The sequence below is a fragment of the Gallinula chloropus genome, assembly GCF_964237585.1.
Source record: "Gallinula chloropus genome assembly, chromosome: 5".
NCBI lineage: Eukaryota > Metazoa > Chordata > Aves > Gruiformes > Rallidae > Gallinula > Gallinula chloropus.
The window spans coordinates 21,360,451-21,386,999 of record NC_140090.1 but is presented as its reverse complement, the minus strand read 5'-3'; the positions used below and the strand labels follow the sequence as shown (position 1 = coordinate 21,386,999).

General features: G+C 42.1%; 3 protein-coding genes across 7 annotated transcripts in view; 1 reads left to right on the top strand and 2 right to left on the bottom strand.

The window, feature by feature from the left end:
* UBR3 (ubiquitin protein ligase E3 component n-recognin 3) overlaps window positions 1–13,218 on the bottom strand; it is a gene marked incomplete at its 5' end in the record, with an annotated part of 108,858 nt that extends 95,640 nt beyond the window's left edge. The window contains one exon of the mRNA XM_084265134.1: window positions 12,770–13,218. Coding sequence (XP_084121260.1) covers window positions 12,770–13,218 — 449 coding nt within the window. The remainder of the gene's footprint in view (window positions 1–12,769) is intronic.
* A 958-nt stretch (window positions 13,219–14,176) lies between these two features.
* METTL5 (methyltransferase 5, N6-adenosine) lies at window positions 14,177–19,175 on the top strand. Of its 3 annotated transcripts, none has more exons than XM_084265782.1 (8): window positions 14,177–14,245; window positions 15,133–15,250; window positions 15,877–15,991; window positions 16,429–16,610; window positions 16,986–17,068; window positions 17,360–17,411; window positions 18,071–18,120; window positions 19,090–19,175. In XM_084265782.1, the coding sequence occupies exons 2-8, from the start codon at window positions 15,142–15,144 to the stop codon at window positions 19,141–19,143; spliced, it is 645 nt and encodes a 214-aa protein (XP_084121908.1). In that variant the 5' UTR covers window positions 14,177–14,245; window positions 15,133–15,141; the 3' UTR covers window positions 19,144–19,175. The 3 variants fall into 3 exon arrangements, with proteins under 3 accessions (XP_084121908.1, XP_084121907.1, XP_084121906.1); XM_084265781.1 differs by lacking the exon at window positions 14,177–14,245 and adding an exon at window positions 14,681–14,697; XM_084265780.1 differs by lacking the exon at window positions 14,177–14,245 and adding an exon at window positions 14,761–14,853.
* Window positions 18,871–26,549, bottom strand: part of SSB (small RNA binding exonuclease protection factor La) — a 22,518-nt gene continuing 14,839 nt past the window's right edge. For all 3 annotated transcript variants that reach the window (XM_084265778.1, XM_084265779.1, XM_084265777.1), the window contains exons 2-12: window positions 24,645–24,719; window positions 23,474–23,577; window positions 23,132–23,306; window positions 22,876–22,983; window positions 22,676–22,776; window positions 22,364–22,435; window positions 22,238–22,280; window positions 20,799–20,939; window positions 20,274–20,457; window positions 19,975–20,106; window positions 18,871–19,308 (exon numbers count right to left, since the gene is read on the bottom strand). In XM_084265778.1, the coding sequence (XP_084121904.1) occupies window positions 19,211–19,308; window positions 19,975–20,106; window positions 20,274–20,457; window positions 20,799–20,939; window positions 22,238–22,280; window positions 22,364–22,435; window positions 22,676–22,776; window positions 22,876–22,983; window positions 23,132–23,306; window positions 23,474–23,577; window positions 24,645–24,710 (1,224 nt within the window). In that variant the 5' untranslated portion in view covers window positions 24,711–24,719 and the 3' untranslated portion in view covers window positions 18,871–19,210. The remainder of the gene's footprint in view (window positions 19,309–19,974; window positions 20,107–20,273; window positions 20,458–20,798; window positions 20,940–22,237; window positions 22,281–22,363; window positions 22,436–22,675; window positions 22,777–22,875; window positions 22,984–23,131; window positions 23,307–23,473; window positions 23,578–24,644; window positions 24,720–26,549) is intronic.

The window sequence follows — 26,549 nt, the reverse complement described above, 5'->3', positions numbered from 1 at the left end:
GACTAAAGAGTCTTAAAACACATCACACCAGAATAAACTTCACTGGAAAGATTAACTAGATGTTACCGGCAATTTTTCAACATAAAGATCCAGAAACAGACTCAGCTTTGTTTGAATCTGAAAACTGTTTTCTAAATTTATTCATGTCTTCACCATACTTGCTATGCCATATTTCCCAGAAGGAGCCTGTTGCTTTAATGGTCCTCAAAGAAGAAAAGCTTATACTGTAGAAAGCATCACCTCCAAGAGAAGAAGGACACAAAAGCAAGCCACAAAGCAAGCATCCAGCATCCAAATTCAGGACAACGAAGGGGAAAAAAAAAAAAAAAGGATGATACAAGTCCAGCAACTAAGATGGCATCTTTACAAGAATGGACAGCATCTTCACCAGACTACAGACTAAGAGCTTTTCCTTTGTTCTTACAGATGACACTTTATTAAGAAGAGAAAAAGAAAAGAGAGCAGTACTAGCCAGATTATTTGCAGTTTGACACAGCCTATCCATCCTTGGGTGGGTGGGAAAAGTGTCTGACAAAGCACTCAGTCATGACTGACAACTTTGTTAATTAATGCACAAATGGATGGTTTTCACTTTTCTACATGACACTGACAGAACTTATGAAGTCATTCACTTTTTCACTTCTATGTCATCCACATACAGAAACCTGAACTGCCATAAATCCGTGTCTGGCTTGATCTATGTTGCAATATAGTACCTCATTTATTATCTTAAAGGTATTTGGTTTCCCCTTCACCCCTATCTGTATAAGAAAGCATCAAAAGTAAGTGAAGACATACAAGACAAGGAAAGAATTACTATGCAGTGTTTTACCGGTGCCCTCCTTGCATTAAGCCAGAAGACATTTTCATTAGTTATGATCACAAACTAAAGGACCCACAGTACAAACATGCACACGAAGTCATTTTGAACCCCAGCTTCTGCCAAGTACAAGGTTTCCTTCCACAGAAAAGAAGCAGCTCTGCCCCCTGAGAAGCCTATGCCAGCATACCACTTGTGAATCAGCCTATGGATTAAATACCCCAAATCTAACATAACCTTCAGCTACAGGATATGAATCATGTCCTCTTTTGAGATTCCTAAGAAAGGACTATTGACTTACAAAGTGTGCTATTATTACTCTTTTCATACAGGTTCTGGAAAAATCAAGGAAGAACCCAAATTTGATTCACTGCAGGGAAACATCCTTTCACTGTCCCCCACACAAATTACAGCAGTCCCAGACGGGGAATGATTTCTAGATACCGAGCCCTAAACCTTAAACTAGAAACACCATTATCATTTTGCAAGATGACCCATATTCTGTATTTGTTGTTCAAAGACTGTGGCATTAAGGTATTGCCTGAAACCAACATCACACTGTGGCTGTTCTTAACTAACAGCTAGACACACATGTGTTAAGGATCCCAGAGTATGTCCTTCCTGACATGACTTGCCACTGTACTAGCTATTGGACGTACTAATTTCAAGGGCAATGATCCAGAATGCTAATGCCCAGATTTTGTTATTTATAAATCAGGCTGAAGAAATCTTACTGAGTCTAAGTTTATAATCTCATCCATGAGACTCCATTTTATGCTGAATTACAGAAAAACAACCATGCCACTATATGGTATTTCCACAATCCTGAACTCCCAATACTCTGTCCTACTCAAAGCTCTATTACCTTTATAGAATACAATACAATACTTCTACAAATATTGAGCAAAATACCAGAGAATGACTTGGAAGATTCTCAGAGTTAAAACAACAGCTGTTTTAACTGAAGAAGAGCCAGAATCCCAAGCTGTGCCAAGGAAGAAACAAGCTGAAACTTCCTATACGGGCAGAGACACCTGTGACAAACTTCTCCAATGGCTTATACAGCAGCTGCACAAACAGCAAAGCCAACACTTAGGCTTCTAAAAGAACTTCCTTACCACAGCTTCTGTTAAAGAATTCTCTGTCTAAACATACATTTCAAAACACTCAAGACTATTGAGATAGTGATTCAATGGGCAACAAAAATGAGCATTTTCTAAATCTCTCCTGGTAACATCAAACCTCAGAAATCCACTATTTGAAGCAGGCAGACATCTCTTAACCGGGGTAACGAAAGGTGCATATAAACTAGACGTAATTTTATCTGAAGAAGCTCAAAAATACAACTCACTATGGAACGGAAGACTGGGTAACTGACAGATCACCTGAATCTAAGCTTTATTACATGATTTCACTACTGCAAAATACTTTTCCAACAAGCCTATAGTTCCTGTTTAATCTTTAGTGCTTAATATTTCTTGTACTATACAGTCTTAATAAATATCTTTACTATTATACTACAATGAGCTTTAAGTATAGGAGCATTTCAGTACAAATGCCAGTTCATTAGCTAGAGATGGTCAACCCCTAACTCACTGAAGGCCTAACATGGAAGTACTGACACATTTCTACAAGGAATCATCTTTCCTCTGACTCAAAAGTATAGTCTAGTTTTCGTCTGTGCAGTCTCCTACCTTTGAAATGACTTTTTCTCAAAAAGACAAGGCTAATTTCAGCAAAAGGAGAGAACACAGTAACTTGCAATTAAAAAAAAAACCACAAAAACCCCAACAAACAACAGAGCTTTAACAAGCAATCTTGCCCACATGACTTCAGATGTCATTCCTGACATTTCTCACGCTGCACTGGTACCTTATTTGTAAAATGCAGAACAACATTGATGACAGCTACAGGAGTAAAAAATATCAGATATTATTAACATAATCACAATATAAAGAGCTCTTCTGCTCTTGAAGCTGCATGATACAGAAAAGTTCAGATACAGAACTGGATACTTGTGTTTCTGCTATTCATGACTCCAACAAGCAGCAAAGCCAACAGTAAAGGCGTCAGTCTAACCCTTCTAACCAGAAAAGTTCCACAGGAAATGCACTAGAGTCAACATTGGAGGACAGTGAAATATGGCAGAAGAATTCATGGCTTCTCAAGATGAAAAAAGTCCAAACACCTTTACAGGACAGTTTTCCAGTCCCTAAGCCTTCATGACAAAGCTGTTTGGCCAGGATAGGAGGCTAGAAATCACAGATCAGACTCTTAGAAGTCATTCCTATCCTCACAGCCAGCAGGAAGAGAGGCATGCCATGAGTCACCAGACACTCCATTGGTGCTCAGTACTACATTGAGCACACTTCAATGAAGCAAGTTATCTCTCTAGTTCAAAGAGAAAGCAGACAAAGAAGCTCTGCAGAAAAGCATTTCTATTATTCTCTGTTAGTCCTCAGATGTAAACATCTTGTATAGTAGATAAAACTACAATGAGTTTCATTATCATACAAGTATCCACTGTTAATCAGAAACAGTAGATTTGGCAGCTTTAATTGTAAGACCTTAGAAATCCCTTAGAAACCCAAACCATTCTATGATTAAATACAGTGAGAATGAGAAGGAATGGACTTTTGAGTGGAGCAGAAGCTGAGCCTATGCTTGAACGGACCCAGAAAGTTGCTGAATTTGAGCTTTTTGACAAGTAATTCAAAAGACTAACACAATCTTGTGCTGCATAAAGATTGTCTTTATAGAGAGTGGATACTCTGAGATATAATTACAGTACTGTAATAGCATCTAAGTATGAATTACATTTACTTAGTTTGACCAAAAAGCCTCAATTTACACACAATTGGAAATATGCTTGTACAATAACATACTTACAGCTAGCTAACTTACAAATATAATATGCATTCTCTTTGGTGCAGCTTTTCCAAATATCACAGTGATTGCAAAGCAAAGCCCTTACACTGTTAATGGCGATATTATTAAAATGATCTCAATTCATCTGTTTGCATGTATGAGTACGGTCTCTAACTGTTTTGTTCAACAGGAACTGCAGCCTTTTCAGCTGACAAAAGGAACAGTTCTTTGAACTTAATTTAGTATTTTACTGTACTAAAGAAAGCACTGATGAGAGCTCAACTCTACAAATCAACGTTCATGAAGGTTAATGCTAAAAAGCCCCCACAAAAAATATTTATATTCAAACTTCTTTTGCAGCATTGAGTCCTTTATATATATGTATATATATATATATATTTTAAATGCTGTCCTGGTGTCAACTGAGATGATTTTCTTCCTAGCAGCTGGCATAGTGCTGTGTTTTAGATTTATGATGAGAACAATGTTGATAACACATTGTCAAGGACTTTTCAACTTCTCATACTGGCCAGCCAAGTAGAATGCTGGGGGTCGCCCTGGAAGCTGGGAGGGGACACAGCCAGCCAGTTGACCCAAGACTGGCCAGAGAGATATTCCATACCATATGACCTCATGCTCTGTATTTAACTGGGAGGTGGGATGGGAGGCAGTTAGCTTGAGAACTAGATGAGTATCAGCTTTGGCTGGTGAGCAGTTGTGCTGTGCATCAATTGTTTTGTTTATTCTTTTATCACTATCATTACTGTCTTCCTTCTCTGTCCTATTAAACTGCTGTATCCCAACCCACAAGTTTTACCTTTGGTTTTCTTCTCAATTCCCTTGCCTCATCCCACTGAGGGGCAGGGAAATGAGCATATGGCTGGATGGTTGTTTTAGTTGTCAGCGGGGTTAAATCATGACATATATGGACCTAAAGATTGAAAAATTAGGATGCAGTGCATATTCTAGCTCTGGATGCTTAATTTCATAATTTTCAGTAGCTGATTTTTCATAGTTCTTAGCCTTACATAGTACTTAAAAAGCAGAATTCCCAGCTGACTTCAAAAGTAGGTCTGAGAGAGCAGATCAGTGAAATAGAATACCTGGTCCTGAGCCCTCATCAGAGCCATCTGCACTTGGCCCTCACTTTTTCCAAACCATTAGTTCACATACAATCTCCCTGTACAGTTGCTTTCAGAGTCCCATCAATTACCTACCTTAAAGCACACGACAGTGTACCTTCTATTTCAAAAACAAAAACCAAATTTCCAAAACAGCATTAACAAAAATACCTTTCTGGCTAAGAAAATTTTCCCAAGAAAATTGAAACAGGTCATGCCAGAGCTATTACCCCTGCAGCTGCCTTGCACAAACAGAAAAATGCATCCTGATGAAGGCAACAGAGTTCATTATACTGTCCTTTTAACTGTGATATCCAAATGGCTATCTCTATAAATTCAATGTAAAGAAACTATATAATATAATTTTAAATGTTTACTACTAGAACCCTCCATAGAGCAGGGCACCGACGATACTATAGTTCAAAATCAGCTGCACCTTTCAAGTAGCATTCCAATATTATATTTTAAATCAAAAATTCATTATATTCTGCAAGTGATGAGGGAGAATGGTTTGAACTCTGAATCTATATTGTCATTAAGAAAGATCTCAGATACAAAAGTTCTTTAGCAACATGCTCCTAAATCATGTTTATTCCATTGGCAACAGGTCCATCAACAGTTCCACATAGATCAGATATGTACTAGAAAAATAACACTCCACCCTGACATAGCAAACTTCGAATCCTGGACAGCTGATGGTTTCACAAAAGGGATAAAAGGAGCTTTAGAAGTTGGTGGGATCAAAGTAAAGAAACTGAACACTGGCAAACCCAAATCTAAACAAGGCAGTTTCCACAGACCTCCAAAACACCAGTTTTTCTAAAACTGAATATACACCAAAGGTACACTACAAAATAATAGACAAGTAAAATAAATAAGCCAATTTCAGACAAGGCCACATATACAGCAGTCACATCTTGTGAACGCAGTCTTTAGAGTGCTGTTCTTCAAACCACACTGGCCCTACCAGCAAAAGCTTTGTGGTAGAACCATCATCCATTTTAAGTTTGTTCAGTGACTAATAAAGCAAGAGGTTAGGCTTCTACGTGTTCCAAGTTACGTATATTGAGACATCTGAGTATCTTACCGACTCCCTGGAAACAATCTTATTCCTGAGGCACATATAGTGTCCAGCCAGGACACAGGTCTAAAAGCAGTAATACAAAACTATCACTTGGCAGTTACACAATTGGGAAAAAAAAACCTTAGAGGAACTAATCTAGAGGCTGATGTAGTCTTAATTACAGACATTCTTAAAAGCAATCAAGGCAGACAAGTTTGTGAGCTGACGGTGTCTCATGATGGACTTAATCACTGCAATGATCAGAAATCTCTTTTGCTTTCCAAGACTGAGACCTAACAGTAAGCTCTGCAAAAAATGACTGTTACTGTGGAATCCTAAGGAGCAATACAAAACACTGAGCTTCACATCAGAGGGAGGTAGGGAGGAGGGCAGAGGCAATAGTTATTTACTGCATGGTAACTGTGGTTCTTTACTGTGGTCTGTCTGAATCCCAGCACAAATTCCTGTACCTTGCATACAGAAGATCAGATAGGGAAGTTTTTGATTTTGAAGAGTTGCACCCAGCAGAAATATATGACCATGGGTTTATTCAAACTCCCATGCCAAGCTAACAGGCAGCATAACTCAGACTTCTCCATCCATTCAGCCAGAAGTCCTTGGTAGCCAAAAGGACTACAAAAGCAGAGAATAATGGAATGGTTTGGGTTGGAAGGGACCTCCAAAGGCTATCTAATCTAACCCCTTTGCAATGAGCAGGAACATCTTCAACTGGATCTGGTTGCTCAGAGCCCCATCCAACCTGAACATTAATATTTTCAGGGATGGGACATCTACCCCTCTCTGGGCGACCAGTTTCAGTGTTTCACCACCCTCGCTGTAAAACAATCGCTTGCTTATATCTAATCTAAATCTATCCTCTTGGTTTAAAACCATTACACCTGGTCGTATCACAACAGGCCCTGCAAAAACTCTGTCCCCACCCTTCTTAAAATCCCCCTTTAATTACTGAAAGGCCACAATGTGTCCCCTGAAGACTTGTCTTCTCCAGGCTGAACAACCACAACTCTCTCAGCCTTGGTCCTTCTCTGTACCCACTCCAACAAGTCCACATCTTTCATGTGCTGGGGACTCCAGAGCTGGATGCAGTACTCTATGTGGGATCTCACCAGAGTGGAGCAGAGGGGCAGAATCTCCTCCCTTGACCTGCTGTCCATACTTCTTTTTATGCAGCCCAGGAGACAGCTGGCTTTCTGGGCTGAGAGTGTATATTGCTGGCTCATATCCAGCTTTTCATCTACCAGTACCCCTAAGTCTTTCTCTCAGCTTGTATTGATACTGGGGGGGTGCCTGAACCCAGGTGCAAGACCATGTACTTGGCCTTGTTGAACATCACGAGGTCCACATGAGCCCGCTTCTCAAGCTTGTCCAGATCCCCCTGAACAGCATCCCATCCGTCAGGCATGACAACCACACCACTCAGCTTGGTGTTGTCTCCAAACTTGCTCAATACTACTGCCTATGTCACTGATGAAGATACTAAGCAGTACTGAGAACCTGCATGGAGCTGCTAGAGATCCTAAAGAATGCTACTTGTACCAGCCCAACAATGCTGAACACAAGGACGTTTCTACATAGTTTCGTAACACCCAGAGGCTAAACTCCTTGTCGATGTCTAGGGGTCTCAGCCTGTTGATAAAGCATCTATTTCAGCTACTTTAGAGAAGCTCCATGAAAGCACTCCTCCCTCCTTGAGGCTGCATTGCTGAACCTAGCAAACTGAAATCTTGTCTACTTTTAAAGAATACATTTGGTAAGTGTCACACTGGAAGGGATAACCTTGAAGCAGCAATATGCTACGTGTACACTAAACAGCTATTGCAAGACACCCCATAAAATAACCACATAATCTACATATTGCAAATAAAATAGTTATTACTTGTATGTCCCAGAACCCAGCTGCAGGCAGATCTGACTTTTCTGATCTTAAGTGGACCACAGCTGCTACAACCCAAGATGATACAAGAGAACTTGACTGATGAACATGCACAGAATACATCCAAAGTTTAACTATTAATAATAGCTTTTCTCAATAGCAAACTTCTTTTTTGTCACTCTATTTGTTAAATATTTTTCAAGTCTAGAATAGGAAAAAGGTCCTCTGCTCTTACTTAGCATCAGCAGGTAAAAGAAACAGAATAGATTAGAATCATACAACCATTTAGATTGGAAGGACCTTTAAGATCATTGAGTCCAACCACTAATCTAACATTGCCAACTCCAGCGCTAAACCAGGTCCCTTACACATCACATGTCTTTAAAATACTTTCAGGGATGACTACTCAACCACTTCCCAGAGCAGCCTGTTGTAATGCTTGACAACCCTTTCAGTACAAAACTTTTTCCTAATATCCAATCTACACCTCCCCTGGTACAACTTGAGGCTGTTTCATCTAGTCCTGTCTTCCATATATTGATAAATGGTATTCTTCCACAGCTCCCAAGCAACACAGCAAGGCTAATTCCATTGAAATTAATTTCTGTAAGGAAGCGCCTCTGAAAAGGGATAAAATAATGAATTGAGTCAGGAGGAAGGAAAGAAGGATATGGCGACAGAGCAGCAAAAGTCAGCAGTACTAAGTATCTACTGTCCAAAATTTAAATTTAACTAAATTCTTTAATACTTACTGGTTGCAAAAAATTCAACGCACTGAAAAAAATGGAGCCAATTCTAAATAAATAAAAGCAAGAGAAAATCAGCAATCCAGAAGTTAAGAATATATGTCTTATACCTTTTTGACAGCAAGAAAAGGCAAAGAGAACTTTCCAGCCTTTTCATAAGGGATCACAGTAGACCCAACAGATCCATCAGTCCACAAGAGAGGCACAATAAAATTTTAAAAAATGAGGAGAGAGAGAAGTCTGATATGGAGTGTAGCTTCATGAAATGTATTCCGATGTGTACACTCTAAAACAGAGAGCTAAATGGAAAGATAAGTATGGATCATTAGAGATAAGACTGCAGAAAGCTTAGAGGTAGGTACCTGAAAGAGCTTTTGAACACACAGCATATAACATCAATCTGTAACAGGTACCTTTCTTAAAAAAAATAATCTATCGTTGTACTTCACACATGCCTACTAATAAAGAAGTAGCCTACCATCACAAGTAGAAATTGATAATTTTTAGACCCTTTGATATAAGCTGTAGGAGAAGGCAGCACTGTGTCAATGGAGCCATCGGTTGCCATAACTACCAAATACACAGCAAACATCAATGCAAAAGTCTGTTCAATGAAATTCTTAACCTGCCTTTTTGCCTTTCAGGATGTACAACTCTTGATGATATATTATTCTCTTTGTACTGTAATACAGCACTAAAACATCTGCTTCCCACATGATTAATTTAACAAATAAGTCAACACACAGTGAGGCATACTTAGAAACAGGACACAGGGAAATGAAATAGCCAAAGTGTAGAGACTCTCTAGTATATCAGGTTGTTGTGGACAGACTTAAAGAGGAATCAGAATAAGGCAGCCACAGAAACAAGGTGGTACTCATCAGAAACAGACCATTGACCAGTTACACTCCTATTGTAACCACACGGCATATTGCTTTCTTCAAGCTTATTTTATAAAAAAAATACCAACTTCCATTAGATCACCTACCAACCAAAAATGATTCCAAGTTGAATTTCCCCCTATCCAACTGCATGGGTTTGGTTTTTTTCCCTCCAACAGATGAACTTGCTTGCTGAACTATGAACATATGTCTACTAAAAATGCTTTAGAACTGAATAGTTTGCCTTCTTCAAAACAGTATTAATTAGCTCTGATGAAGCTGCAAAATTTGCCCATGACTAGATACCATATGGGAGACGACTACAAACTATTTTCCCTACTGATACCACTGGATCTTCAATTCTATTAAACCTTGCTACAGCTAGTTTTTAAAACTTTGACAAACAGCTACATTTACAACCTTGGACATTTTCTGAAGTCTAAATTACATTCTAGTAGATCAGACCAACTGCAATTAACTTAATCAGCAAAAACACTGAAATTTGCATGGGAATCAAAAGGTTTGAGAGTGTGACAACCTGATTTTTCAAACCAAATGAGAATTACACAAGGTAGCTAAAGCAAATTAGCATTCCTCTATTACACTACATTCCAGTTTCCTTATATAAAGTAATCAGAAATAAAAAGTTAACACTCAGTTACCTTTAAAAAGTAAATTACAGATTTAGTTGGTAATAGAAGATTAACACATATATCCTTATGCTCTCAACCAAACCATCTCTATATTTGCATTAGCCACCCTCAAGGAAATAAAAATATATTCCAGACAGTAAGCTGGAGAGATTTATTTTACAGCTGATCAGTTAAATAAGACATCAGAAGTACTTTTCGAGATGCATCAAATAAAAATACCTCTGAACATAGAGGCCAGATAACAAGAACCAACAGAGAGAAACTGTTACTATAATATTCTTGTACAGTCTACACTAAATTTTATCTGAGCAGGCAGATGGTAGGTGAAGTTCGTAAGTAGGCTCCACATTTGATTCCCTTGCTATTAATAGAAGTCTAGGCTGTGGTGGCCAAGGTTATATCAGGCTAGACACGCGCCAGTTTCCTGAAGCTACCATGAAGGCCTTTAACACGTAAAGCATTACCTCTGAAATTGTGCAATTGATTTGTATACACAAAGTTAAATTGGCCTAGCTAAACATGCTGCACAGAATCAGGTCAACAGGCAAAACTCTGTGTGTTTGCCCTCATTAATGTTTTTATATTGGTTTAACCTTAACTTACCTTATCCTGCACAGCAAACAAGTTTCTAGCTCACTTAATTGCAGTGGTTTAACATCAGTTCTCTAGGTAAGCAGGAGTGACCTTGTGTCAAGCACAGGGACCCCATATATTGTCATGTTCTGTCCGCCTGTATGTCTAAGAGGAATGAAAAATCTACTGCTCAAGAGAGCTGCTTCTGAATGATCTGGAATGATCAAACCTCTTGAAGGGATCTACATCACACCCAAGCCATTTTACTCCTGAATTCTAATAGGGTGAATGTAACCGAGGAGTGAGGATATTCTCACTCCCTTGGGGTATGCATCTATTTACACTGCAAATTCAAGATTTTAAAAATGTTTTAATTTATTAAACCACCTTAAAGATCTTTTCCAACCAAAACAATTCTATGATTCTTCAAGAATAAAACTGTGTAAAATACAAAAAGACAATTGTGAAAGCTATCAACTCTGGGATGAGATCAGTATCAAAAGTCATTTTAATATTGACCTGAAGTAGAATTTGTCGGTGCGCTGTTAAAATCCTACCACTAAGAGGAGCTCTAAATCTATCCCACACTGAGCACTGGAAGAAGTGACTTTTTTTTTCTTCTTTCTCCTCAAGATCAAGGGGAACTGTTACTTCAGTGATTCTTAGGAAAGCAGACTCACCAGAAGTTGAACAAGAACAGATGAAGAATTGCTTCAGGAGTAGCCCCTTGAAACCACTTAAGATCAATGAAAAGGAAACAACAAATTCTTCTATTGGATAGAATCTACCAAGATTCCATCAAGAAGGAAGAATGGCATCTGACGAAGGCAGATAGTAAGGACAACACAAGGAGAGAAAAAAAGTCAACAAGAAACTAATGACGCCACTTCAAGGCCCAGCGCAGGAGAATGGTGACTACAAGACACAAAGAATCAAGGCCAAGATGTCAACCTTCAAGCAACAGAAATAAGCAGAATTAGTAAAATCTCTACACAGAAATGCAAAAAGAGAAGGAATTTTAAGATGCTAAGTGATGCAGAATTATACGCTGTAAATGTTAAAGTTATAAAAAGAACAGATGAAAATGTTTTAATATTTCTATATATTCATAGCATTTTCTGCTAGGTGCACCACAACTCAGGATTTATTAGGAAGAGACGAGGTGGCTCTTGGGAGAGCATGCGATCTCACCAAGGCTAAGACAACCAGGACAGACTATTCTAGAATGCTAGTCAGAAGCCTCAGACAAGGGCTACAGTCATCTGTTGGAAGTCTTCAACTCTCTGAAAAGGAACACAGGGAGCTTCAAAAAGACACCTAGTTATGAAATTTGAAGTTCAGTGGGTAAGTATCACCTCCACCCAATAACTGGTTGACTAATCTTTCTTGTCGTTGAGTACCAAAGGAACAAAGCAGGGTATAGTGAGGTACCCCATTCCTGTTCTTCTGACCAAGTACTTGCATTCGCACACTTACAGAATACGATGGACATGTGACTTCCCCAAAACCCTGCCCTGTTGTGCCCATCTGAGAGTTAACAAATTTCTCACTTTAAAGCTAAGGACAGCAAAAGTGGGAGGTGGGATGACCTGCAAGCTAGGAAAACACACAAAAATGGCTCAGTCTTACTAAATCTGCTCATTTTAGCATATTTGCTCACATAAAATCCTTAAGTATTTGTACGTACTTCACGGCTAGCTGTGCTAGGCCAAGGCAGCTGGCTGGAAGCTGACAGGTACTGCCTCCCATGCACTCTGCCTTACCAACTTCCCTGAAAGCCAGCACTCGGTGCAAGGGCAACGACATTTGCATAAGAGTCCTAAAAAAAGGCACACGCGCATCAACAAACAAGGAAGCCACCTCGTCGGTCTCCTGCCGGCCGGATAGGCGGGGCTGACCCCCGCTCGGCCCGGCTGCTGTTTCCACCGAGCCTCGCCCGGCCCTCCGCCAGTGAGGGAACGAGGCGACCCTGACGGAAGCAGGTGCCCCACTTACTCCCTTCCCCGGCGCGCAGGGGGGCACCCGGCAGGCGCCGAGCTCCGGACGCATCTCTGCCACCCAGCGGGGAGGCCGCTTCGCTTGCTGGAGCCGCCCCCGCCGGCAGGTGCCCGCCCGGCCCGCCCGCCCCGCCGAGGCCGCCGGGCGCTCACCCGGCCTCCCGCATGACGTTGCTGTCGCCGCAGTCGCAGGCGCCCCCCGCCTGGCTCCGGAACATGTTGTAGTCGTGCCCGGCGTGCTCGCCCTGGTGGAAGCACTCGGCGCACAGGCTCATGCAGGGCGAGATCCCGCACGTCCGGCACCGGTAGGCCACGAAGTTGGCCGTCCAGACCAGGCCGCAGAGCGTGGCCGGGTCGTAGGCCCGCACGGCTTGCACGAAGCTGTCCCAAGGCTCCCCGCCCGACAGCAGGCAGCGGCACCACTCCAGCGCCTCGGCCGCCGCCTCGCCGCCGCCGCCCGGGCCCGCCGCTAGGGCCAGCACCCGCTCCAGCAGCGCCCGCAGCTCGCCCGCCGCCGCCGCGCCACTCTCGCCGCCCAGCGCCGTCTTCAGCCGCGCCGCCGTCGCCCGCTTATCCCGGCCGCTAGCGCCGGCCCCCGCCATGATGGGAAACTGAGGAGCCGTTACGGCTGCGCCGGGCTCCCGGCTCTGGGGCTCCCCCCGCCGCCCTCTCTCCCCTCCCAGCGGCGCCTCCCTCTCGCGATAGCCGCGGAACCGGCGCCCTCCCCACCACCCGCTCCCTCCTCCTGACACTGCCTCTCCCCTCCCCTGACATTACCCCTCCTCTTCCTCTGCCCTGCCCGCGCCGCCCTCTCAGCCAGCAGGTACGCGGTGTGAGCCGCCGCCCCGCGAAACACCGTCGCCCGCCTCCGCCGACCTGAAACTTCCTGTCCGGACGGGGGGCGCGGCGCCTGCGACCGCGGCCCCAAGCCCGAGCGGCCGCCGTTCGCCTGGAGGGCCTACCTGGGGAGGCCGGTGCCCCCGACGGCAGCGGAGTCCTCTTTGTTACCTAACCGCTCCTCGAGCGAAGCGGCTGCCGCGAAGATGCCGCGCTGCCGCTGATGTGCCCGGCCCGCGGAGGCCCCGCCGGGCTGAGGCCATGGCGGCTAAGGGCAGCAGGCTGCCCGGCAAGCCCTTCTGAGACTTCAGGGCTGTGGCTGCTCGCTCGCGCCATTGGCAGCCCCGCTCGAGGTGGCGGAGCGCGGCTGGGCTTCGGCAGTAGCACCGCGTCTCGCCGGTAGCTCCCGCCGCGGGCCGGACGGGGTGTCCGGGCCTTCCGCGGCCCCGCGCCCTGAGGTACCGACCGGAGCGTCAAAACGCTCTTGCCAGCAGAGAATGCGCTTGGATGCCCGTTGCCGTAGCTTACGTGCTGGCCAACAGCTTTTAAGTCTGATAAATGGACTTGCAACAGTGCAGTGGAAAAACTTCTTTAAAAAACTCTGCCTGTGCGAGGAAAGCGACGTTTATCTGAGAGAAGCAAACCCCAAAGCAGACAGCCCTCCGTAGGCTTTGTCACGGCGCTCCCAGTGCCTCCTTGTGTCGCGGTGCCGTGCCGCGGGAGCGGGGTATATAGGGGCATACGGTGCAGTGTGCCTCCCCCCGGGAGTACAGGAAGGAAACCGTGAGGGGAGTAAGTAAACCTGTTACTTTTCTCTCAACGGCAGTCCTTTCCGTGGCCAGGCAGAAGTCCCGTTTCCTCGCTTTCTGGCCCCAGCGACACTGAGCAGTTTGACCGCTGAAGAAAGCGCTTGAGGGACAAACCGGGGACATGGGGCTTCCGCCAGCACCTAGCAGTGTTAATAGGGGGGTTGTAATGAAATGTGCCGTGGTACGCAATAGCCAGTGCTAACGGCCCTTCGCTAAAAGAAGGGGAAAGCTGAATTGCGTTTCGTGCTCGCAGGTCGCGGTTTGCCCGGAAAGGGGCGGCGGCACCGCGACCTGCGGCAGCCCGGCACCGGCCGCCGCGCAAGAGATGGGCGGGCAGGGGGCGGGCCGCTGCGGCTCGGCCCTCCGCGGCGTCGGGGGCTGGCTCGCGGCGAGGCGGAAGTGCGCGGGCCTGGCCGCCTGCCCCGGCGGGCTGCGGTGAGTGGAGGCGGCACGGAGGGGCGGGCGGCGGCGGCGTGCTCGAGTCACTCGCGGCCGCGGGGAGGGCCCTGACAGGAGAGCGGTCGGCGTGGTCGCTGGAGGTTCCTGCTCCGCTCAGGGCTGGACATCTCGCGGCGGCGGCCGGGCCTGTCGGTAGGAGCGGAGCCCCGGCCCGAGGGCCGCAACCGCGGGCCGGGGCGGACACGGGGCCTTCCCGGCGGCTGGCGTGGGGCTGGTTACCGGCGGTGGGTGACGGAAGGGGCTGCTGCGGTCTGGGGACGGCCGCGCCTTACCCGGCGCAGCTCGGTGTGCTGGATCAGCGGTAACACCTGGGAGGTGCCGAGGTCGGCAGTGGGATTTAACGCATAAAGTACTTCAAAATAACGTGGTTTATTTATAGTATTGTAACCGATTACACATTGTTTTCCGTAGTTAACAAACATGAAGAAATTAAAGCTTAAAGAACTGGAAAGCTCTCTTCAACAAGTTGATACTTTTGAAAGTCCAAAACTGCTCCTTGAACAGTATCCAACGAGACCTCATATCGCAGGTAGAGGTTACCTATACCCAAAGCACTGGTGTCTCTGGTACTAGTTCTGTATCAGCGCTTAAAAAAGAAAAAAACCCGTGTTTCTCCTGCATTATCTCCTTTGAAGCCTTTACACCCAAAGTAGTGGGAATTTTATCCAGCAGGAATGTAATTATTTTTAATGATGTTACTTTCTTTTCATTAGAAATACACTGTGTACAGTCCCAAACCAAGTAAATTGGTTTAAAATTTTACAAAACATCTTAATTCTGTAAATGAGAAAGCGAAAATTGACATTTCATGACACACAGGAAAGAGTAAAACTGAATATATAGATACTCAACCATACCTTGAGATGTGTTCCAGTATTTTATGTGTTGTTTTTCCTACAAATAATTATGACAACTCTATGTCTGTTTTCCCCAAGGATCTAGCATTCTGAATAACTCATCAAAATGTTTTTGACTTTTCACATATAAACAAAATGAGGAATTACAAGCAGTGAGAAAGAACATCAGCTTAATTTAACATTACAAGGAACATTTAGTTCTGAGTTTTCTGAAGGTGGAAATAATTTTCTTGATTTACCAGATGCATATTTGATGTTACTGACCTGTGTTTTTTTGGTTTTGTTTTTTTTAACCCAGCATGTATGCTTTATACAATTCACAATACCTTTGACGATATTGAAAACAAAACAATTGCAGATTTAGGATGTGGTTGTGGCATGCTCAGCATTGGAAGTGCAATGTTAGGAGCAGGGTAAGTATCTAAGTTCCAGTTGTGATTTTTTTTCTGGCATAGAAAGGCAGAGAATAAGAACATAGCAGTGCTGAATTAAACCAGTTTTATGTATCTAACCTGGTGTATAATGAGGCTATGTAGTATGTTTAGATAGTCAATACCCATTCAAATAGTGGATGAGATGGACAGCTGCTGTGAATTTGGAAGTAGTAATGTTCACTTTCCTCTAAGTCACTAAATGAAAGCCTGCAGCCTCCTTCAAAGACTGAAAGAATATTTGAGAAAAAGCAGTAGAGCTACTTGCACTTTTATCAGCACTGAATTTATAGCATTTGCTCATTATATTTCCTAAATAAAAGTGTGCACAACAGACCCCTTACTACTACAGGATAAAGCCTTAGTTTTATTTTGCAAGAGACTAATATGTGGCCCTTTTGAATTTTTTTTTTTACTAGATTGTGTGTGGGATTTGACATCGATGCAGATGCACTGGAAATATTTAATAGAAATATTGAAGACTTCGAGCTCACAAACATCGACATGCTTCAGTGTGACGTCTGTTCTTTGTCTGACAGCATGCCAGAGACTTTTGACACAGTTATTATGAACCCTCCCTTTGGTACCAAGCATAATAAAGGTTGGTAATTCTGAAAGTCAGCTAGAAATAGCAAGGAAAACACTTTTAATGAAACATCTCCCTTCATTACAATTGCCTATTGTAATTACCTGGAGTTTTGCCGATCTGCAGCTTCCAAAGTATAGATTAACAATTTCAACATTGTAACTAACAATTGTGGGGCTTGAAATAAACGGTACCATTTCACATCTCTCAAATTTTTCTCCTTTACTAAAATCAATTGAGTAAGTTTTAGAAATGCTTTATGTATCTTAATGTATTGTGTTGTTTCTCAAATAGCTACTACTCTAGAAGAATTGAAGCAGGAAGATGCACTTTAAATCTTCCAGTTTAAGCTTGCATTTAACAAGTCTACTAACGTCAACATTCTTTTAGGAATGGATATGATTTTTCTGAAAACTGCTCTACAAATGGCAAAAACAGCTGTATATTCCCTTCACAAAACTTCAACACGGCAAGTAAGTCCTTTATGTTAGTAGGTGAGCATTAGCCAGGCAATAGAATAGCTGGCATTTAATGATGTCTATTACAGCTTTGCTGATTTGTTCACACCTTTATGGGATCTGACACTTGTTTTGGGTAGATACTAATCATGTCAAATAACTGTGATCTCACATACATCAAGATAAGTATGTGATCTAATGTTTCATCTTGAAAAACAAAAGTACAGACTTCTTAAATAGTACAGGGGTGTAGATGTTACCCAAGAGTCATTGTAGAAATTTACCTCTATCTATTTAACATTGTAGCACATTCAAAAGAAAGCAGATGAATGGGAAGTGAAGATGGAAGTCATAGCAGGTAAGATTCATTGATAAAAAAAAAAGACACACAACCTTTTTGTGGAGGCTAGTATTGATAACACTGCTAGACAGTCTTAACAGCCTGAGTGAGTTGTAAGCATGATTTAACACTGCAAATGATGTAGGTCTCTTTTTAAGCAGCTTTTTGTTAATACCGTGCTACCTGGCTAGAATACAATCAGGCAATTAATAAAGCCCTGAAGGATATATACTCTTTTCAGAATTAGGATTTCTTCCTGAACTAGGTTTGGCCTTTGGTCTTCAAGCAGAAGTTACCTACCTTCCCGTTTCCAAAAAATTGTGGCTAATAAAAGCAAAGCAAAGATCAATTTTCACACACATATAGTCACATAAATACTGTTCTGCTAGTTGTTCAAGGATCTTCTTAAGTATCACCAGCTGGATGCTTTATCAGTCATATGACTTGCCACAAGGAATTTGCACTAATGCTTGAAACACAACTGCATTTCAGCCATCTATGTCCTGCATGATATGATTGGCTTAAATGTTCAGGCATCTTCTAGTCCAGAGGTCAAAAAGTTACCCAGTCAGGGGGCAACAGTGGTGGGCAGTAGAAGAAATAGAACATGGGTGTAGGGTGTAAATCAATTCACTAATACCCATTCTGGTGTAACATGCTCTTTGTACTGTTTACAGAACTTAGATATGACCTACCAGCATCATACAAGTTCCATAAGAAGAAATCAGTAAGTATAAAACCTAACATAACTGAGAAAATACTGTCTTATACTAGGCAGGGGAAATACTTTCTACTTAAGGAAGTTTTAGGGTTGTATGTACGGGATGAAGAATGCTCACAGAACTTGAGAGTTCACTATGACAGCATCAAGTTCCACTGTTGTAACTACATTTTGTAGTTGACAGGGAAAAGAATCATTGTAATGTAGTTGAAGCCGTACACAAAGATTAAAGCCAGCATTGCAACTAGATGTGAAAAAGCTATGGGTGTCTTCCTTGACTCAACTTACTTGCTTGATCCTATCTGCAACATAGAACAGACTGAACTAAGTAGTGAAGGCCAGAATAACTAGGCTATTTCAGTGTTCTACGCTCTGTACTGCCAATAGCTACAGCCACTGAACTCCCTCACAGAGCCACCTCAGAGGGAGCAGGAGGAAGCTGTGCACTTCATCCCACAATGGAAGATCTAGCTGAGATGCTAAGAGTATGAAAGATTAAACCCACCGGCAACTTTCTGGGTGCCAAGTGCTGACCTAGAAGACATGTATCCCATTACCATAGGGGAATTAGAACCCTGGAGTAGACTGAACAAGATTTTAAGATTGTTAGGTATGTTGAATAGCAAAGATTAGAAGTATTATTCAGCTGTACTTGTTATCTTAGTGACTTGAACTTAAGTGATGGAAAGTCTACCTTCAGCTTTGCCACTTCACAGCTAATGTAGTATAATTTTAACATTCAGGCTTCATAGTAAGCAGTTTTAAGTTCTGAATTTATTGGCAACTGCTCTTTAATGTAACTGCAAGGTCCAGAACCTTTTACATTTGAATGACATGCCAGAGAAGTTGAGAGGATCTTACAGTATAAACTAAGTATAAAAGAGGTTTCCGGGTGGTATGTTAAGAGTAAGCATGCTGCTTAAAGAAACAAAAAAAGCTGTAACCCAACAAAATTAAACTTTCCTCTCACTATAGGTTGACATTGAAGTGGATTTCATTAGATTTTCTGCCAAGAAACTCCTGAACTGAGACATGTCTTTAAAACCTATTGTAAATGGAGCAATAAAAATAAATGATTTTAAATCTTTTTTTAGAATTACTGATCTCCATCTCCATTTTCTGTTTTCAGTTGTTTTGGTGCAGGCTCTTCCTTTTCCACTTCCTCTAGTGGTCTCTTCTTGGGACTTGCTGGTTCTGCAAAATTAAATATATAGTCATTTATGGTAAAGTGTTTCATTTTTACCTGAAATCTTCTGAAAAAACAAACCCTTACTATAATGTAAGCTGAAGGACAAGTCCTAGTTTATCCAAAGCCACTGCTACACTAGAGAGTTTACTTACTACTGTGACATAAGGCTTTTAGGTATTCTAACGTACCAGAGCTTCTTGCTCGTGTAAAATTACAGCAGGACAGCAGGTAAGATGAAGCAATACAATCTAACAGGAGTAGGTTTCACTGGGCTTTAAGCAGCTGCCCTATCTGATGATCAGAAGCTTAGCTCTTCCTCTTCTACAAGCTAAATAATATGCAGAACTATTGCTAGTGTTCTCATATCCTCAGGGGAAGAAAAAATTCACCACTCGAGACCGGGTCTATACAGTTGTGTAATGCTGCTGACAGCCATCTCTCAATGTACAATGCTTTGAGCAGCCCTGCAGTACAGCCTCAACTATCTAGTAGTTACGCTTTTTGGGCAGTCCTGGAAGGAATCAAGTAGAAGACCCTTAAACTTACTGATACAAGACAGAAGTACTACTACATAGGGCCAAACCCACACCAGCTGTAAGAAACATGGGTACTTCTCCAGCGAGTAGCTCCATGTACTAAAGACGCTCCATTTAGTGCACAGAATGACATACCTGTTTTAGTATCATTTTCACCACCACCTTCTTCAGTCTCAAACTTTATTTTCTTGCCCTGAAACTGGACTTTCCCTTTGTGAGCACCCTGAGGTGTCTTCCCCGCTCTTCCTTTTCCTTTAATTTTCCGTCCTGTGGGGATATAGGTGTCAGAAAGTTTATATCACTTGTCTTAACTGGCAAACTCAAAAGTTAGTGCTTAGTATGGATTCCCTCTTTACAGTTACTTTCACACAGTGACACTTTTAGGACATTATAAATCCTTAAACAAAGGGGGAAAAAAAACCCCAACCAACAACCTTTTGATTTCTGCTTCAGCAATTCTTGCTGATCTTCCAGTATTTTTTTCAGTGCTTCTTTCTCTGCATCTCCTTCTAGCAATTCCCATGTAACATCCTTGTTCCGAAGCTGTAAGTTTCCATTATGTGCTGCTTTAGCTTGTTCCAGAGCTTGTTTTGCAATATCCTTAAATAGGATAATTCCCTTAAAAAGAAGAGGGGCATTTGTATCATACTGCAAAAACATTCAGCCAGAATAATGAACAACATATCCTGTTAGGCACCTCGGCAAGTTCCTAACTCTTGTGTGGTATAAACCATGTCTGCAGACTGTCCGAACAAACGTTCTCAGTCTCAGTTTTGAATTTACCCACTGAGAAGGCTGGGACATTTATCTGTTCTTTTAAAAGAATTTAAGGGAATAATTTAAATGTTCTGCAATTCCACAAGTCAATTTATTTGATTATATAAAAAACCAAGCATTTAATAATTCATTTTCAAACTTTAGTACTAAGATTTTAAATCCTCAACAAAGATTCTACTGACCTCCTTTGCACCTCTGACAAAGTGTATCCATTTGATTTCTCCATGATCAGAAAATACCTCATGGAGATCTTCTCTGCATGTCTGATCATCTAGGTCACCAGAAAACTTCAAAAGACACCCTGTCTTTTCTTCCAGAGACTTCTAAATGAAATAAAAATCCCACACATTTTTCTTGAGGCATCAAGCTTGAACGTTAACTTTCTCCCCCCTCAATCCTAAGACTATAAAAACAGCATAGTGATAAATAAGTAGCAATTCACACACTCCACCCCTAGTGACTCAAGCATTCTTGCTAGAGAGCTTATTTATGCTGATGTCCAAGCCTCACATGGTTTGTCCCTATCCTTTTTTTGTTAAACTTTAAAAAAAATTTGCTTACTATGATATATTTACGTGGAACCAAGGGCTCTTTTCCCATAGGAGAGTTACACGCTTTAATTACTATAGAACAGTTTTCTGAAGGCTGGCACCTCAGGTGGAAAGATCTATATAATACTAATTAAACCCTTACTGGATCCTTCAAATACCACAGAATAAAAGTCATCCCAATGGTGCATTCAGGCCTGCTTCTGAACAGGTAAGGATGCTGTGGCAGTTTGGCTGGGATAGTTAATATTTTCCCCTAACACCTAGTATGGGGCTGTGCTTTGGATCTGTGCTGAAAACAGTGCTGATGACACAGGGATGTTCTGGTGTTGCTGAGCAACACTTACACAGAGCCAAAGCCTTTCCTGCTTCTTGCACCACTCCACCATCAAGTAGCTGGGGGTGGACAAGGAACTAGGAGGGGACACAGCCAGGACCAGCTGACCCCAACTGACCAATGGGATATTCCATACCATGTAACATCATGCTCAGCATATAACTGGGGAAACTAGCTGGGAGGTGGGATCACTGCCTGGAAACAGACTGGGTATCAAGGGTTTATTGAGTGTTTTTCCCCCACAAGCAGTGGGCAATGCATTTGTGCATCACTTGTTTTATCCATTACATTATTATTCTCTTCTTATCCTATTTAAACTGTCTTTATCTTAATTCATGAGGTGGGTTGGATTTTTTTTTCCATTCTTCCCATCCCACTGGGGACGGGAAAGAAGGGTGGAGCATCTGCATGATGCTTAGTTAACAGTTGGGGTTAAATTACTAGGCATGTGTTGTGGTTTAAATTTAGGATATGATCCTTTAAACAGAATTGGTCTCTTGAAAATAAAATTAAATATCACAACAAAAAGTCTTACTGTAGGTCAGAAAAGCTGATGTGCTTTTTAAGTGAAGTTAGTGAAGTTACTAACATGGGATATTGAGAGTTTGAAATTCTGTTCTACAAAATGTAGCTGCAGGACCATGTTTGTTACATGTGCACTAAAATTCCATACAGTCCACCACATGAAAGCAAGCACTGCATAGTTTTCAGACATAGTGATTTAAGAAAACCATACCATTTCAGCATCTGCTGCTTGTTTCTCTTTTTCTTCTTTTTCCCTGTAGAAAAGTTAAATCTGTTAAGAGCTGGTTCAAGTGCAGCCAGGTGAGCCAAACAAGGCACCTAGCTGATAATGACTTACTGTTTAGCTCTTGCTTTAGCTTCTACTTTGTTTTGCCTCCTTTCTTCATTCTTCTTTGTACAGTATTCCTCCCTTCAATAGAACAGAAGTGAAGTGAGTACCCCCTTCAAGCATTCCATTATGATTACTTCATAAGACAGCAGTAGTCAAGAAACAGTCAAGACTGTTTTTGGGAGTGGAGATACTAGCTTCCAGAAGGTACAGCTACGGATGCCTGCACAACAGAAACTTACACTTCTCAGGTCAAGCTAGGATCTTGTCTAAACCCACCCTTGACCATTATGAGTTTGTACATCAGTTAAGTGGACTTACTTGAAAAGTACTATCAGCTCTGTGTCTTTGTACTTCTGGTTTGGGATCTCTGTGAACTTCTTAGCAGATTCAACACTATCAAAAACTGCAAATATTGAGCCCTGTGTAACAGCAGGAGACATTTAGTGTTACAGTGAGCAAACAGCACCCGGGCCGGGGGAAACCCTGCCCCAGGTCAAACTGCTCATCACAAGAACTACCTTAAATGCTCTCTGTAATGTTCTCCTCATTTGAATGTTTTCAACTGGACCTTTATCCTCAAGCCATTCTTTGATATCATCAAGAGTTGCATCTAGTGGAAAGCCTTTCTGCAAGACAGAGACAAGCTTCAGTTGTATGCACAAACTGACAGTCTGAAGTCACAACCTATCTAGTATGAGTTAACTCAGGCTTTACTTAGATAGCTTTCAGTCAGTCATGCAGAACAGCACAGAGAAAAGGAAGGAGTTTACTTACAACATACACAGATCTGTTTTTAATTGCAGCCTTATATTGGTCGTTCAGTTCAGGAAGGGGTTTGTTTGGAGATCGTCTGATTTTAGTTTTGTCTTCATTTATTTCCATTAGACCAGTCTTGGATTTTCTTAGTGCTTCTACAATAACACTAAAATCTTTTGAAAGGCGACTTAACCTATTGAGTAAGCAGACACAGGTTATTACAAATACACAGGCAAAGCTGAAGCCAGACATTAGAACAGCAATAGGAGCTGTACATGCGGACCTGGACTATTTGGTCCCAAATACAGATAATTATCTGAAAGTTGCCCTTCCATCCCCATTAGTTGTATTTTGTTTTACCTGTTGAATTTGATCATTACTTCTAAAGGCACCCAGCCATCATCTAGTTTGATCTGTTCTTTTAGGAACTTGTCTCTCGGTAGATTGTGATTGCCAAAATAGTACTGCAAAAAAGAAGGGAGAGGAAAGTGAGGAGAGAGGTTTGGTTTTGAATGTTTGGCGTAAAAGCTCATTTTCATCTGACAACTGACTGCCATGGCTTGACACAGACCAAAATAAATAAATCTGAACAATCAGAAATTCTGAAATTACTACTTCCTGCTTTAATGTGATACTTTTGGAAAAGTTAGCTGCAACATGTAAACTCTGGAGAAAAACCCCTGTGCTTCAGGCAACAGGACTGACAAGGCAAAGGTAGTTTTGCAGTTTTGTTTAAGAGAAGTGTGGAGCTTATTCTGTTAACATAATTATTCATCAGCTGGATCAAGCTCTGCAGAGCCAAAAGTCAGATTTACCAGGACCAGATTCAGGTGTTAGTCCTGTGTTTGGGTTTTTTTTGTTGTTAGTTTGTTTTTCTCCATAAGTAATGGCTACAGCTCCATATGCTAAGGGAGATTGACACACAGCTGTTACTTTGTTCTTCAGAAAAAAACACTTGTTCCATTTTAAGTGAGGTGCAGTTTCCATTGTAGGTTGGTAACCTTCTGAGCCTCTAGAGTAAGAAATAGTTAATCTAAAGTGGGCACTTAAGTTTAGTTGTAACTATAAAGCAGTAAATTGTAATAGCAGCCTATGCAGTGCTAATATTTTGACCAGCATAGATTCCTCAGTAGGAGGATTCCCCTACCCCCTACAAATTCAGTCACACAGAATTAAGATGCCCCTTCCTATTTGCATAGATAGAATAACCCAGTCAACACAGTAATACATTGTTTAATGACACATTCACTTGCTATAGCACCTGAACCACCAGCAAGTTAAACCTTTTGTGGTTTTAAATAGTGGTTTTACAGGCAACTCTAGTTAAGTGTAAGTTCCAACTTAGACTAAAACTATGAATTATCTTAAGGTATTAAACACCTGTCATAGACCTGTGGCAGACATTTTTGAAGAGCTGAAGATTCAAGCCTAACTCCCAGTGAAGTTTAACTTCCCATGAGCCAAGTCCCTACCACTTAATGTCTCTAGAACTAGATCTCAGTCCAGATCCCAAAGCATAACTTGAACTTACCTCAATTTGCTGACAGATTTTGCTTTCCAAAATAGACATGTCTTCACCACTTCCATTTTCAGCCATTTTCACCAGCTGTGTTAAAAAGAGCAAAGACACTAAGTATTGAGTAGTACTTTCTACAGACTTCTATTCAAAGTTGCAAGATAACAGAGAAGTTCTTCAGCCACACGTTTATGCTTCTGAGCCAGTTTCAAACATGACTGCAAAGAAACCCGAAGCAAACTACTTTGGTGTGAAGGCAGCATTGGGCATTCTACAGTCTCATTAAGTCAAATCCAACCTCTCATCACTAGTAATACATCAATAACAAAAATAATTTAGTATTCCTAAAACAGTATAATTATAGAGTTTTCAGAAGTTTCTGTCTCCTCATTGATCTTTAAAAGTTCAAGGAACTTACTGGAGGAAGGCACGCGAGTTCTGCATTGACTAATACATCCTACAGATGTCTAGTTCCCTCCTTTACAAGCTTGTCTTCACTGCATTCTGCCTGAATACCAAATCAAGCATTTTGGTAAAAGGTAAGATGTTCTCATTTGAAAGTAACTTCTTCCCTTAACTGGCAGTAAGCATATGGTCCCAGTACATCCCACTACAGCACTAGGTGAGAAAGTAGCTACTGGCCATAAAGGTAATTGGGATCCCGAAAAGTGTATCCAGTTGCTGGTAAGGTTAAGGACAGAGTAAAAATGCAGCTTTATAGAGCTGTCAGAAGTTGGTTTGAGTTCAGTTTTGAATCATGGAGCACAGATCACTTCCTCCTCCCTCTGGGCACTATCACACTTGTTAAATCCAGCTACAGAAGCTGAACCAGTTCTGTGGTCCCTGGTTGCCCCCGTTCGCATCATTAAGGCTACTGGTGAAGATGGGTTTGTACACACGTCCTGCATGGTTTATCAGGAGATTAAAGCATACATGTTCTGCTCCTCTGCCACTGGCAGGACAGGAGCATCTTTCAGAGCATCAAGATGACTGACACCGCAGAAGTAGAGAAAGCTCCCCTGAGACTCCCTTGCCACAGGAAATACTGTTCATCAGAACACCTGCCTGACAGCCCCATCTCCTTATTTCAGTACTGTAATTTGCCAGTTGTTCAGCCTGCTGCAGCAGTCCCATTTTCTCCTCTGCCTGATCTCAAGGCTATATGGCATCCTTTGACTTGCTAGTAGTTCTTTTTAATCCAGGCATTTGGAGCCTGAAAACACACACCCCCATCTCCACCACCAGACTTCCACCTGCACCTAACATTGTGTGATTTCAGCAGGTGTGAGCTGATGGCACCGTAACACCTGATCCAACCAAAAGTTACACCCCACTGAACATTTCCATTAGATAAATGCACCACTGACTTAATTCAGCTTGCAGGAAGCACTAGTGATGGAGCTGTTGGGGCAGGGAGCACAAGCAGAGAAAAGAAATAACCTTTCTGTGGCAGCAAGCGGTTGTAGTGGGTTAGATCTGATGTTAAACTACATCCTCAGGGTCAAAACCAAGTACTGAATGGCAGCCAAGGGAACTCCCCGTTCTCCAGCCTTGGTTTGGTGATTTACTCACATTGTGAAGCCTCCTGCAGGTGCAGCAGATTGTTTTAAGCACTAGGCAACATGTTCAAGTGAAGCATTTCCTTATGGGTATTTCCCACAGTACACCTCAATTAGTGTTCAAGATGACATACTAATTTACCAAGAGAGGTGAAAAAATTTATGCTCTTGCATATTCTGGTAAAAATACTAATTTGTACTTTAGTCACATATGCCATTTTAAGGAAAATGCATTAATGGTATGTTCTGAGACTCTAGAACAAAGATGACCTGCTGGCACACTCTAAAACACAGGGCTGGTTAGAGGAACCTTCCCTCACCACTGTCAGCTGGTCTCAGGTACACTGTTAGGAGCAGCCAG